Source organism: Bombus vancouverensis, chromosome 4 (genome assembly GCF_051014615.1).
Source record: "Bombus vancouverensis nearcticus chromosome 4, iyBomVanc1_principal, whole genome shotgun sequence".
Classification (NCBI taxonomy): Eukaryota; Metazoa; Arthropoda; class Insecta; order Hymenoptera; family Apidae; genus Bombus; species Bombus vancouverensis.
In genome coordinates this window covers 17,782,958-17,797,154 of record NC_134914.1, presented here as the reverse complement: position 1 = coordinate 17,797,154, position 14,197 = coordinate 17,782,958, and the positions used below count along the sequence as shown (strand labels likewise).

The following is a 14,197-nucleotide window of genomic DNA, read 5'->3' as shown; positions in this document are numbered from 1 at the left end:
TTTTTATCCTTTCCCACTAATCCCATGACTGCGTATACGTACTTACATTGTACGTATACCTTTCGATGAAACATCGTTTCTCTTGAATTCGGATTTGTAACATCTGCTTAGGTTCCAAGTCCCGTTACTAATACGTCACAAAAATAAAATCTCCCGATACTTATAGAGTGTGACAATTCTACGAAACCTTAAGCAGTTCTAAACCGTTTTCGTGCAACAGAAATAACTTCGATATAAGCTTGAAGAAATACGATTTGTTTGTCATTGTTTCATAACAAGTGCGTCTTTACTGGGCGTTTCCAACCTTACAGTTTCCTTTTTTCGTCTTTTATTTATCCTTAGGTTTGTTAATTATTACAATTAGATTAACATCGAAACATCACGCTTTTTATTTAATTGGAATAATAATTATTTAATTACAGATTTTTGTGCCTATTGATCATTTTACAAGAAGTCAACTAAGATGAGTTACGGTTATCAAGTGAGTATTTACTTTTTCTTACTATTACAGATACTTCTTACGTCTTTTTTTTAAATATGTTTTTATTCACATATCTTTGTGCGACGTAAAAACACATCTAAATAGCATGAAATATTTACAGTCAGAAAACAAATGAACATGAAAGTGTGATTGTATTATTTTTTATTTGCACCTTGCTATCAAAGGGACCACCAGTGATTCAGTTTCCTGGCCATGCACCACCACCAACATCATTTGGGGCTCCACCTGGTACACCCTCTGCCCCCGGTGCTCTGCCTTATCCTCAAAGTGGCAACATAGGTTTTACAAGTCCCGCTCCTGTGTCTTTTGGTATGCCACAACCTTATTCTCCATATCCTGTGCAACCTAATCATCCTATATCAAACCAATGTCCTCCTCCAGCACCAGGAGCTCCTGCTCAACAAATACCTTTACCTATGCCACAATCCCCTTCCCCTTACCCATCCCAACAAATGCAGCAACCATATCCAAGACAACCTTCTGTATATCCACAACAGCAAAATTATAATATGTATCCAAATCTTCGGAATGCACCAGATGCAAAAGAATGTTTTAATATACCTTCTCCTTATACCTCTGCTTCCAATGCTCACTCAAATAATTCAAGTTCCTATCAAGGCGGAAGCTATCCTGGGGGGCAGGGTACAGGATATTATTCTCCACACACAGGTAGATCTTCTCCCTATCAACCTACCCCAGCCCCAGCCCCCCGGAGAAATCAGTTTACGCCTAAGGTGAGACTAACAAAAGATGTCTAAAAGCCTACATTGCCCAAAGAATGATTTAATATACAAAAAATATACTTTAATCATTGTTTCTCCAATGAAGATATTAAGTATGATCGTTGGTTTATGTTACAGCTGTCCCCTACAGTTGTACCATACAACGATTTTGATGCCAGAGCAGATGCAGAAGTTTTAAGGAAAGCAATGAAGGGTTTCGGGACGGATGAAAAAGCTATTATTCATGTGCTTGCCAATCGCAGTAATCTGCAACGCCAAGAAATTGCAGTCCAGTTCAAAACCTTATATGGGAAGGTAAAAACGTTAAAATTTAATTATAGGCTATAAAAAGACTAATATGTATATATTATTTTAAATTAATTCAAATTTTCTTTAATAGGATCTTATAAAAGATTTGAAGTCTGAATTGTCGGGCAACTTCGAAAGATTAGTTCTTGCTATGATGATGCCGTTACCGCAATTTTATGCCAAAGAATTACATGACGCAATGGCGGGTATCGGTACCGACGAATGCGTCCTCATAGAAGTATTGTGTACTATGTGCAATCACGAGATTCGCGTGATTAAACAAGCTTACGAAGCGAGTAAGTCCCACTAGACATAATTTTTTTAGAATTACAAATTTCCTTATTGAAGAATCACAATTATTTCTCTTTTACTGTTTAGTGTATGGAAGAACATTAGAGGATGATCTAACAGACGATACTTCCGGGAATTTCAAGCGGTTAATGGTATCGTTATGTTGTGCCAACAGAGATGAGTCATTCGACATAGATCACGCAGCCGCTATAGAAGATGCCAAAGAACTTCTCAGAGCTGGTATGTAATGTTATAAATAACGCAACTGATTTATAACGTTATCAATATATGGTATTTGCACTTTCCTTTGCTTTTCAGGGGAACTCCGTTTCGGAACTGATGAATCAACGTTTAATGCGATACTGGTTCAAAGAAATGTTCCACAATTGAAACAGGTATTCCAAGAATATGAAAATATTACGGGACATGCTATTGAAGATGCAATCGAGAACGAATTCTCGGGTGATATCAAAAAAGGTCTTCTAGCCATCGGTATGTAAATAATATATTATGTTTTACTATAATCTTGATTGAAACGGTATATTGATATCGAATTAATTTCACCACAGTGAAGTGCGTCAAAAACAGAGCTGGTTTCTTTGCTGAACAATTATACAAAAGCATGAAAGGTTTTGGTACAGATGATGATCGTTTAATCAGACTGGTTGTCACACGTTGCGAAGTGGACATGGGAGAAATCAAAGAAACATTCAGACAGTTATATAATGAATCACTAGAAGAATTTATATCCGTTAGTATATTCAATAGAAAAATGCAAGAAAATTAACTGATTAAGTCTAATGACTATGTTTTTTACAGGGTGATTGTTCCGGACATTACAAGAAATGTCTTTTAGCACTTGTTTCTTAAAACTATATTAACAAAAAATGTGAGATTATATCTCATCGCATTTAATGGCCAATTTGTCGAATATTAATGTCCATATATTTATTTATTTACTTGTTATTCACTTAATGTGTTACAAATGATTTACGCTATTATATTGATATATTTCTAAGAAGCGAAAGAAGATTATAAGAATCTACATACAATACAGAAGACGCGAAATTTTACAAGCTTTACTCCAAATCTTGAATTGTTATATTTCCACTCATTGAATCTCAATTATTGTTAAGCGCTATTGTTAAATACTGTAAAAGTATTCTACGAGTAAAAATTTATGAGAAAAGTATTAAAAAAGAATAAGTATTAATGACTTATAAAAATGATATAAAAGGTGAATCTTAAAATGAATTATTATATGATGTATTTTGCTATTATATATATATATATATATATAAGTGCTATATACACACGTGTAAGCATGTTTATTATATTATATTCTTATCTACAATATATTGTATAGATATTCTTCTAAATAAATATGAATTTAAAAGGTATTGTAAGAATTATACAGGATGGAAATAAATACATACATTTTGGAAATTTTAGAATTTATTAAACAAATAACAAGTTTGTAGTCATAAAATTTCATCCTTTAATTTACCAAGAAATTCTTTGAGGATAAAGCTGATCATTCCAATAGAAAACTTTATTGACAAAGATATAGAATTGTAAAAAGTTTACTATAATTACAGTTATTGATTCTGCAATAATTTGCCACTTCTTTGGTTCCTTAACAAGGAACCGATAAAGTATATATGGAATAATAAAGTAACGTGGTTCTATTAGTAACTGAGGAATAAGTACTACAGAAACCATAATGATGTAATTAATTTGTGTCATAAATCTTAAATGTTTAAGTCCGTGAAACATTGTATATAAAGTGAATGAGTATATTGGTACCAAAAAATATTTAAATTGTTTATATCTTCCCATTAACCTATTCCAAAAATAAAATACATAATGTCTATTATCAGCTAACATATATGGGTGTACAAGAGTATTAAAATGAACAATTATAGTTAAAAGGATCAAGATACAACTTGCAAACACCCAGTGTTTACTAATAAACTTTAAATAATCTTTCCAGTAAATAATCATATGTGGCCATAAAAAGCAAAATAGGAAAGTAGAAAAATATAACAATTGAGGAATATGAACAGTGGGAACATGAGCTGTTTTATCTCCAACTACAATTGCTTTGTTCCATACAACAAAAGCAATAAACATAAAACATACTACAATATATGGGAACAATTGTACACCCAACTGAATGATGAACTTCATAAATAACTTCCATCCGTGACATGTTTCTTGCATTATTTTTTCCCAAAGCAACTAAAAAGCACATTTAATGTAAATTTTAAATAAGCAAAATATTTGACTTTTGACAAATATTTCAACAATAATTTACTCACTCTTAAATACATTATTGAAGTATACTGTTCATGTGAAATTGGTTTGTGCATTTTATGATCTAATAAGTCAAATAAATGTTCCATAGTAATAAATGCAATCCAAATAATATTTGTCTGTCGAATTAACACAGACAAAAAACCTGCATGATATAAATGATAACTGCTACTTTTGAAATTCAATATATCTTGTTCATTGGTTTTTATACATACCTACTAAAGCTGCCATTTTAAATTTTTTATATAAATGTAACAATAACATTAGTAATATTGCATTAACTGATGCTACATCTGTATAATATAAAAAATGCCAAAAAAATAACGGTGGAAAAAACATAATGTTACAAGCCACAGTAAATTTCATCCAATCATTCCATCTTTGCGTCCAATGAGTTATTGAAATTTGTTTAATTATGCTGTGAGCAAGATAGAGATTCAGAAATGTTCCAAACAAATTTATGCATCTCATATAAAAAATATTACAGAGTTTTAAGGGTGATAATATCAGAGTTGCAATTAGGTATAACCCAGGTAAAGTGGTAATTTTAGGGTCCCACTGAAAATAACATCCCTCAAATGTAGTTCAACGAAATAACGAAATACATTTTATTTTATTTTCAGTAATATATCTCATAAACGTAGTTCATCAAAATTAAATTTTTAGTTTGAAAATAATTTATTTCTTCAATAAGCAGAAAAACTGTAATAATTTGTTATGAAAAATAGAGATTAATTACAAACAATTGAAACATACCTGTGTAAAATTGCCAGCGCAATATCGCAAAGTCTGAGGTACATGAAAAACCTCATCAATGAAATAATAAGGTTGTACATGGTTCAAATAAATAAATAACTGTGTAATACATAAAAAAATTAACGACATCAGAACTTTTTGTACATATTGAGTGTCTTTAGGTAAGATTTGGTTCATCATTTCATCGATGAAATGAAATCAAATTAAAATGAAATGTGATTATAATTCACAAATGATAAAAAATAGAACCATTTATAACACATTGACCACTAACAATTTACTTAATTAATCACACTTAATTAAAGACATTCATTTATTACGATGATCATTCCATTCATACATATTATTAAATAACACCGTATTGTCAAACTTTTTAATAATCATACTTTAATGATTAATTTTCATCCCAAAGCGATGTAATTTAAGACATATGACGTTAAGAACATTCTGTAATTAGAACACGACTAGAACGTTTTCATTGTGAAGTAAACGTTATATCAATATTTTCAAATCAGCGAGTTGATATATCGATTCATAGAAACTACGATTTGAGAAAAAGGCGGGAAAACAAAGGAATTTAAAAAATTATGTATTTATTTCAATAACATAAACTTTTAAAATGTTAAGAACAGAAAAATAAGTTGTCACGCGACATTTGGAAATGAATTTCACAATGATATTGAAGTAAATAAGTTTATTTTAACTTAATCTCAGATTTAAGGTGAAATAATCTGAGCAATCTCGTTTTCCGTTTATCTGTAGAAACGTTGGCAGAATACAAATATTAATATTTTACAAATAAGTAGATTGCAAATACTAGGCAAATTTGTTCTAATATGTTACGCTTCTTACTTAGATATTGTGCTTACTTCCTATCTTGTTCAATCAAAAAAATGTTAAAAGATGAGTATATTATATATAGTCGAGAACAAATGTTTAATGTTCGCTCGTTTACTGTACTTTTCTTTAGAGATATGTTATACAGGAATTAAGAATTAACTTATCAACACACCAATACTTACAAATATTTGCAATGCAATAAATAAATTTTTAAATTAAAGTAATATGTATATAATAATACAGACAAAATTTCAAGTAATTTTACGAATTTTCAGAATCATGAAATGTTCAAATAGAATTAAAAGCGAATATATAATTCACTCTGACGTTGAATGCTTCTATTAAATGTATCAATACAAATCGATTAAGTCGAATTATGTATCGTGTTCAGTTATTGAAGTTGAATTTCTTCGTCAGTTCTCGAATGATCGTTTTGTGTATAATTTCTTCTGGATGTATCATTAGATGGGGCTTACAAAGGCGATGATGTATTAGTATAACATATATCAACGTTCAGTTTGTTTCTATTCTATTTGATGATTTCCTGGCCGTTCAGGGAAATCAATTCACACCGTACATATCGAACTTTATGGCATTTTTTACCTGAGAATAATTACAGGATAAATTGTCAATGCACTAAATATAAAGTAATCGAAGTTTTGTTGAAGTACAATGCACGTGTGTGTAAGCAGATTTTTTCCTTGCGACTGTCGTATATGTAAAACATGATTCTTTTATACATATATAGACATTATACATAAAAAAGACATAGGCAAACTGTATATATCACGAGTGTGTATGCATACACGAATTTATACGTTTATATGTATGCACTGTACAAAGCTGAGCATTTCCTTTTTATTGGAATTCTAGTGTGGTCTAATTTCTTAAGTAAAAAGTGTGCATACTTATCAATCTCTTTTTACTTCTCTTTTCATTTCCTTAATCAGTTTACGGTAAACAAAGCATAATGTGGATTATACGTTATATGTTAAAACAATCGCTTGTGAAACAAAAATTTATGTCACCTTTGAGCTTATGTACAATTACTTATTCTTATCTAATTATAATAAATTCTAAATGAATAATGATAATTTACGTGTCTTTAAATTAAGCCTATAATTATATAATTTAAATATAATTTAAAAAGCAATTTTTCTGATGTCCAAGAATGAAAATTTCGATACATGTACTTTAAGATTTTGATATCTGGAATGGATAAAAAATTTCGATTAATTATGAAATAAATACTTCGCAATAATATTGAAATCAGGGTGTTTCGATTATTGTAAAAAATTTTAATGTAGAAAAAAGAATCGAAACCGAGTTACAAAATGTTTATAATTAAATAAATCACTCTTCAGTTTGGCCACTCAAAAGAAAATGGAAAAATGTTTAATCCATTAGCAACAGGAAATTGCTGTTAGGAATGAATGTCACTCTATAAAATTTAATGCTTTATAAATTATTGATTAATTAAAACAAACGATTTATCTCAAATTTTAAAACTATACTTCCTGCTGCAAATCGATTAATACTTAATACTTTCTACACCATCTAATAACTCTTCATTTATCACACATTACAAGAGAACTAGGAAACAATATCAGAAATGACATTATTGTGTAATAAATCTTTTGTGGTACGCAAACATTTTATCAATTATTTGTTGTCCAAACTAATACGTGTACATTTTCTTTACTTGCAAATATTTCGTATTTAGATGAAAGGAATTAATTAAACTCAATATTATGAAGAGTAAACGGGAAGAACTTATTCTTTTTTTCTCTTCCACACGTAACCATAAATTTCCGAAATCCGAGCGCACAATTGAAAAGTGGCAGAAAATGTATAAAAACAGTATCCTTCAAACTTACTTGGCTACCTGAGATATTTTGTATCTTTCAGTCGTTAAAAATTTTCTAAAATGGAATAATAAAAAAGGAGAAATAAAAACGGCAAAGGAAAAAAAGAAAGAACATACGCTTGAAAGTACACGCGCTAACACTGAAAGCAATATCTAGAAAAATATCAAAAAAGGTATATGCTTAGTTTTACTCAATCTTTTGTCTCTCCTATTGAAACTTAAAACACACGGTAACTAATACTTTTGTACGCGTTCGATTCTAAATATTGCTTTTAATGTTTCCAATTTTTTTTCTCTGAAAGAGAAAGAGTGAAAGAGAAATAGAGAAAGAACGAGATTGGAAGAGGCATGTTCATGTTTTATATAGAGTAACGAATTGTATAATGTTATCAGCACTTGTGGAATGCCTGCAGTCAATGTGATCTCAAATATTAAATACGTACACTAAAAAAATTATATGCTCCGTTACGTACAACTACAACCACTCCTTAAACAAACATCAAAGAATACTAGCAAATTATTTACACATCTAACATTACATCGTCGATAAAGGAAACCCTTTGTAAGAATGACAATAAATCAATAAAATAAACGTTAAAATAAAGGTTTATATCATACACATCAAATCCGACAAATTTAATCTGCAAGACTATAAGCTGGTCTCAAACCAAACGATTCCCTTCTTTGTGAGAGCAATGTATACCTAACTGGTTCATTAAGTTTGAAAGTACTTTCCGAGATATATAGGACTGATATATTAAAAGAAAAAACAAGTATCTTAAAATGAAAAGCAAGTTTGTGCAAATAGCAACTAAAGAGCACTCCTTAGGAACTAATGAGACTTAAACGTTATTACCGAGATCTGAATATAATCAATTTGTAAAAATTAAGAGTATCATATGTACAATTATGTTATGAATAGATAATCTTCGAATAATAAAATTTAGGATCACCAAAATATATAGAATGAAACCGTGACAATGAATACATAAATATGCAAAAAAAAAACAAGAATCTAAAAAAATATAATACTTTTTATATATTTTTCAGGTTTTGCTATAAAATAAAGCGAAAGATTTTATAACTCTGTATCTTTAAACTGTAGCAAAGAAAGATGTAAAAATCGCATTGACATCACTACACGTGTTTACTCCATTTCTACAAATATCACAAAGATACCTTATTATCAGAAGATTACCTGAATCTTTAATTTAGAAATATATCATTACCCATTCAATTAAATAAGTCGTTCGTTATTTCGAGACTATAAAAAAAATGTTTTCCTACTTTTATTATATACCGCGTAAAAAAATTTGTTAAGATTGGAGAATGAAACAAATGGATCTTGTTTAATGTATGCTTTTTATAGAAATAGACAAAATATGTATACTGAGAAACAAGTAAAAGAAAAATAAACCTATTTAAATAAACAAGATTTTGTTTCGTTACATATTGTTTACGTAATTCTTATTTCATAAATTTATAAATATTAGAATATTATAAGTCATATTTTACTAAAACAACAAAATCCACTTCCTTTCAATTTACAACAAATGAAGATTTAGTTACTCAATGAAATGAGTAATCAATATGAGACAAATGGGGATGATATATGTAGAATTCTACTATAATAGAAGTACACTAAAAGTATAGAATTAATCCTATTGACCGAAGGCCGATATGTAATACAAACGTCACAAATTTGAAATTGTGCCTATACATGCTATTCTAGTATCTGTACATTGCAATAATACAATACAGTAAATCAGCTACATACGAATCGCAACATAATTTATCATCGTTTTATTGGAATATGTTCTTCTTTCTCTTATTGTTAATGCAAATTATATCATCGGGTCGATCGATTTACGTAATTAATTATATACAATTTCTTTGTTCTTCTCTAAGTTATAAATAATTAACGGAAGTATTACGTACTAAAAAATAAAAAATAACAGTTCAGAAATTAAATGAAATTATGGTGGACGTAACCATACGGAATTTTTCATATTCGATTTATTTTTTTCCTTTTTTTCGTTTTCAATAGAGGAAAAGTATAAGAAGGATTCATTGAATATAACCACTTGGAAAATAAAATCGATATAAATAACAGGCAATGCCACAGAGTGCTCCATATCGTATCCCTAACGAATTATTGCTTTTTGCACTTTTCGAAATATTCGGAACGTTATTACGCTATATATACCTAAACGTTGTGTAAAAATCGCTTAAGATCGAAACTCAATCAAACCTGTATACACAGTAGAGTTTTAATCGTTAGATGCACGGTTAATCCGATACTGAAACCTTTTTGAAACAGTGTACATCGAAGGAAATAGGGGGAAAAAGATTGCAACTGTGATTACTCCTGTTGCTTTCGTTAATTTGATTTTGATGTACAATCGATGTTGTATCAGGATCCCGTAAAATAGTTGTCGCGTGGAACATTACGCTTTAGTAAACTGTATTGTCGTTAAAAAATATTATTTTCTTGGGTACATTTGGCAAGCATGCACTTCTCGATCTGGAAGATCAAACCTTCAAGGGATTTCAATTAAATAAAGGCTAATTAGAAATTAATGACAACTACGAGAGGACGGTTCGCACTCTCCTCCAACGTGCTTCCCATTGTGACTTATTTCTTCTAACGCTCCATCCAAATCCAAAACCAGAACCAATGATGACTTTATTAAAGTAAGCGAAGTTGTTGCTGCTGTTGCCACTAACGTGACCAACGTTCGTATTAAGATTGGCCAAGTTAACCGCGTTTAAGATACGAACAGCAGATGAGAGTCGTAATTTGCTTGCTGGGGAACTAAACACCAACTTGCGGCTCTGTTTATTGTTGTTGCTGATATCTCCGCTACTGCTAGAGCTATGGCGATCATTTAATTGTTTTGCTGAATGAGAATACTCGGTGCAAAATGATTTAGCCATTGATCATTGTCGATACGTTTGAGATGATATGCCATTACCAGGTGTCACGTAATCTCCAATCATCAAGCTGGGATTCACTGGATAATGTGAAGTATTGCCAAGGACCAGCGATTGCTGGAAAGTAACACCAAGCTGTAGCGCGAAAGACACGCAGGCAGGCGTACACTTTAGTATCCTTTTGCTTTAGATTTATAAATCGAGTATTTAGCGAGCTATTGTTTGGTGCAGATGTTTACACATATTGAACATGAGTACGGAGCATATAAATATCTTAGTACACTTAGTACCACATTTTGGCAGTAGCTCGCTCGAAGTCTAATTCAGATACTTTTACACTTACCGTAGCGGGAGATGTAAACATATTTGGAGTGATTCCACCACCTATTAACTGTGCTGCTTGTGTACTCGTCGCTGTACCCCCTACTCGTCCCCGCCCTGTACTCGAAATCGAACCGGGATGAATATTTGGTTGGCCTCCTAGATTACAATCACGCAAATAACAATTATATTATGTTCTTAAAATAAAAAGCCATTTTTACAAACATTTTTTTTTACCTATTGCAAGCAAATTACTGGGATTTACTGCTGCGGTCGCATCCATAGAAACCTCTCCTAAACCGTTCACAGACATTCCATTAACCATGTTTACCGCTTGTCTGGCACCTTGTGCATCTAGAGTAGTCCAATAGGACTCGCTAGGAGACGTATTATTTAAACCAGGTGGGGGTTGTGCAGCTGCTCCTGTATATCTGAAGTACGGATTTTTCAAATCTAAAGTATTACTACTACTTTCCATATTCGTCCCTTCTAGTTTCAATTCTATTGTTACGTCGTACGATTGTCTGAAACATTGTTTTATAGGAAATTACGCATACATTCTATATTAAAAAGAACATTCTCAAACTTTAGAGGCCATCATTATAATTATATTGTTTCACCTTTTATTCGCAATAAGAATGACTTTTCCAGACAACAGTTGACCGCTTTTACAAAACAAAGGATTTTCCAAAAGACAACGAACTTGATACCAATGAGTAAGAGGTTCTGTGGGAGCTGTGCTTAACCAAACCTGTTGCGTTGATCCAATAAATGCAACATCAAACCAAAATGCAAGACCATGACAAGTGCCACTTTCCAATATGTGAAAATCCACATCAATTTCTAAGCAATATATAAAATGATGTAATATGTTGATTGTTAAATACATTGATTGCAAAAATCATACATGATCTACAAATTCACCTATTTTATGTAAATCAGTCTCATTAGCAGTTTGAAAATCTACAATATGTCTGATAGATTTAGCCATACAAATTCTTATATCAAAGGTATCAACTATTGGCTGTCTAAAGTATTCTTTGATCGCATTATTTCGCATCGCTGAGAGATCTACACCATGAAAACATGTTTGGTACCAAAAGTTAGCTTTATTAAATTGCTCCATATAAAGATTTTCATCGGAAAAAGGTGCAATGTGAAGATCACCTCGAGAGGGAAACATTCTCCCACCTGTGAAATGATTATTTTATTATTTCTACTATAACAATTATTGAAAATAAATTAGAACAAGAGAACAGTTAAATGACATTTACCTGGAACTAACCACTTTTTTGCGTGAAGATACGTTTCAAGCATTCTTTCATTGTATAACATATAACCCATGGGTTCACTCACTATGCAGTCTACTCTTTCTGGTAAATCAATTTCTTCTATTTTACCAGCAATGACAATAATCTTGTCTGACAAGTTATTAGCAGCAACTAACAGTTCTGCATGATTTGCCATATTACTTGCTTCTACTGCATATACTTTTTTTGCACCAGCTTGGACTGCAAAAAATGATAATATTCCAGAACCTGCACCTACATCTAACACAACTTTATCTTTAAAATCAGACAAATTTCCCAAGATTGCCCGCTGGTATGTACTAGTCCTAATGTAATCTTGCATCATATTTTGTTGCTGAGATAGGTAACCATAAAATTGAAAATATTGCATAGCTGATGACTCTTCAGTCCTTTCATTAAATGCAGAAACACCTTTGCCGTTCTTTAATTTCAATATTTGTGAATGAAAATTTCTAAAATCTAGGAAAATATACCATCTTTAGTGTGATATAAGAAACTAAATTAAACAATACAATTTAAATCATGACTATTTGTTAGCTCACCGGTTTCACTGACAAATGTTATAAGTAAGCTATCGGTATCAAGTGTGAATACATAGCTTCTAGATGAAACTCTAGAACACTCTGTACTAGGAGTTACTGGGAATTCCAATAGTGTTGTTTTATCTCTGCCAGTTGATTCTCCTATTATGAAACAATAAAAAGAACATAAAAAGTTGCCTTTCACATACACAAAATAACTTACAATCATCTGCAATTTTTACTATCAATATTCTCCTTTTATATAAAAAATTTCCTACAATAAAATAAACTCATTAATTGATAATAATTAAAAGGGAATATTTAAAAACATCAAATGAATACAAAGAGATTATAAAGTATGCATCTTCTCTCTCAGAAAATAATGGAAACACAATATTTTAAATATTTCAAATGTTTAAAAAAGAGACTATTGAAATCTATTTATTATCATTTAATATAAATGAAAATTATATTTATGTAGCAAAACAATCACATCGTAAATACAAATTCTATCGAATTAAATGGATATTTAACGAAAGATAAGTATCCTACATTTTGTCAATCGTTTTGTATGACAAATTAGGAAAGTCTTTAAAAAAAATTCGATGATTACGAGGTATATTATTAGGAGTAGTCATTAAGTTTTGATTAAAAAAAAAAAAAAAAGAGACTTTATACGATCATTTAAGTATGGTTATGTTGTCTACTTTGTAACGACGCTAACATAATTCATAATTGATTATTTATCAGTGAACCAGTACCTGCAAGGAATTCAACACTGAGACCTTGTGGATCATAATTGATATTAAGCGTGACCGGCTTGTTAAATTTTGCTGTTGACTGTCCATTGTTTGACAAAGTCGATACTGTCACCGCGCGAAACACCTTCGCCATTTTTAGACACCGCGTGCGTATTGTACGCTGCAGTTCCGCAAATCGGTTCTATCGTGCTTGTCGTCTATTCTAACGTCGTTATTCGAAAAATTATCAGTGAAAAGAATATAGTATGTGATTTTACTTCTTCTTATACAAATCACACAAACAATATAACCGGATCTTGATTGAAATAGCAATTTTTCACGTTCGTAGACTGAACCATCGACTAACCACCCCCGGCGCGTTTTACACACGCGCAGTAGGGTTACTAGTGCACTGAATATATGTATAGCAGTTAATTGAACTCCCTAGATTCACAATGACCATAGATGATCGTTCCGGAGGCTAATAAAATGCGTTTCTCTTGCGCCGACGCAACTTCATATATAATTGCATCTTCCATATCATATTTTTTTTTATTATATTTTCGTATTTTATCTAGAATTTAAGGTATATTAGACGTGAATTTTTTCTAAATTTGGTAATATTTTCCTTTATAATTTATACTGTTCGTTTATTTATATAGCTTTTTATAATTGTGAATTATTAAGTGTATCTTTTTTGAAAGAAATTCGCAAAATTTGTTGCTCTATTACCAACTTAAAGCCATATAGAGAAATATTTCAGAAAGA

At 30.9% G+C, this 14,197-nt stretch overlaps 3 protein-coding genes across 6 annotated transcripts; 1 reads left to right on the top strand and 2 right to left on the bottom strand.

The window, feature by feature from the left end:
- Positions 1-23: 23 nt before the first annotated feature.
- LOC117166802 (annexin B11) lies at positions 24-3,645 on the top strand. Of its 2 annotated transcripts, XM_033351105.2 has the most exons (9): positions 24-342; positions 423-481; positions 667-1,236; positions 1,363-1,539; positions 1,625-1,829; positions 1,912-2,064; positions 2,143-2,316; positions 2,394-2,575; positions 2,644-3,645. In XM_033351105.2, exons 2-9 carry the CDS (start codon positions 464-466, stop codon positions 2,692-2,694), a joined length of 1,530 nt encoding a protein of 509 aa, XP_033206996.1. In that variant the 5' UTR covers positions 24-342; positions 423-463; the 3' UTR covers positions 2,695-3,645. The 2 variants fall into 2 exon arrangements, with proteins under 2 accessions (XP_033206996.1, XP_033206997.1); XM_033351106.2 differs by lacking the exon at positions 667-1,236.
- On the bottom strand, positions 3,262-5,465 carry Alg10 (alpha-1,2-glucosyltransferase Alg10). Its single transcript, XM_033351108.2, has 4 exons — positions 4,897-5,465; positions 4,356-4,698; positions 4,146-4,285; positions 3,262-4,065 (listed from the first exon to the last, which is right to left on the bottom strand). Exons 1-4 carry the CDS (start codon positions 5,074-5,076, stop codon positions 3,328-3,330), a joined length of 1,401 nt encoding a protein of 466 aa, XP_033206999.1. The 5' UTR covers positions 5,077-5,465; the 3' UTR covers positions 3,262-3,327.
- A 1,275-nt stretch (positions 5,466-6,740) lies between these two features.
- Art4 (arginine methyltransferase 4) lies at positions 6,741-13,838 on the bottom strand. 3 transcript variants are annotated; one of them, XM_076618329.1, is made up of 8 exons: positions 13,451-13,838; positions 12,711-12,851; positions 12,133-12,627; positions 11,783-12,049; positions 11,479-11,701; positions 11,096-11,382; positions 10,881-11,017; positions 6,741-6,945 (listed from the first exon to the last, which is right to left on the bottom strand). In XM_076618329.1, the coding sequence occupies exons 1-8, from the start codon at positions 13,581-13,583 to the stop codon at positions 6,931-6,933; spliced, it is 1,698 nt and encodes a 565-aa protein (XP_076474444.1). In that variant the 5' UTR covers positions 13,584-13,838; the 3' UTR covers positions 6,741-6,930. The 3 variants fall into 3 exon arrangements, with proteins under 3 accessions (XP_076474444.1, XP_033206992.1, XP_033206993.1); XM_033351101.2 differs by lacking the exon at positions 6,741-6,945 and adding an exon at positions 7,941-10,672; XM_033351102.2 differs by lacking the exon at positions 6,741-6,945 and adding an exon at positions 7,941-10,654 and having other exon boundaries at positions 13,451-13,837.
- Between the last annotated feature and the right edge of the window lie 359 nt (positions 13,839-14,197).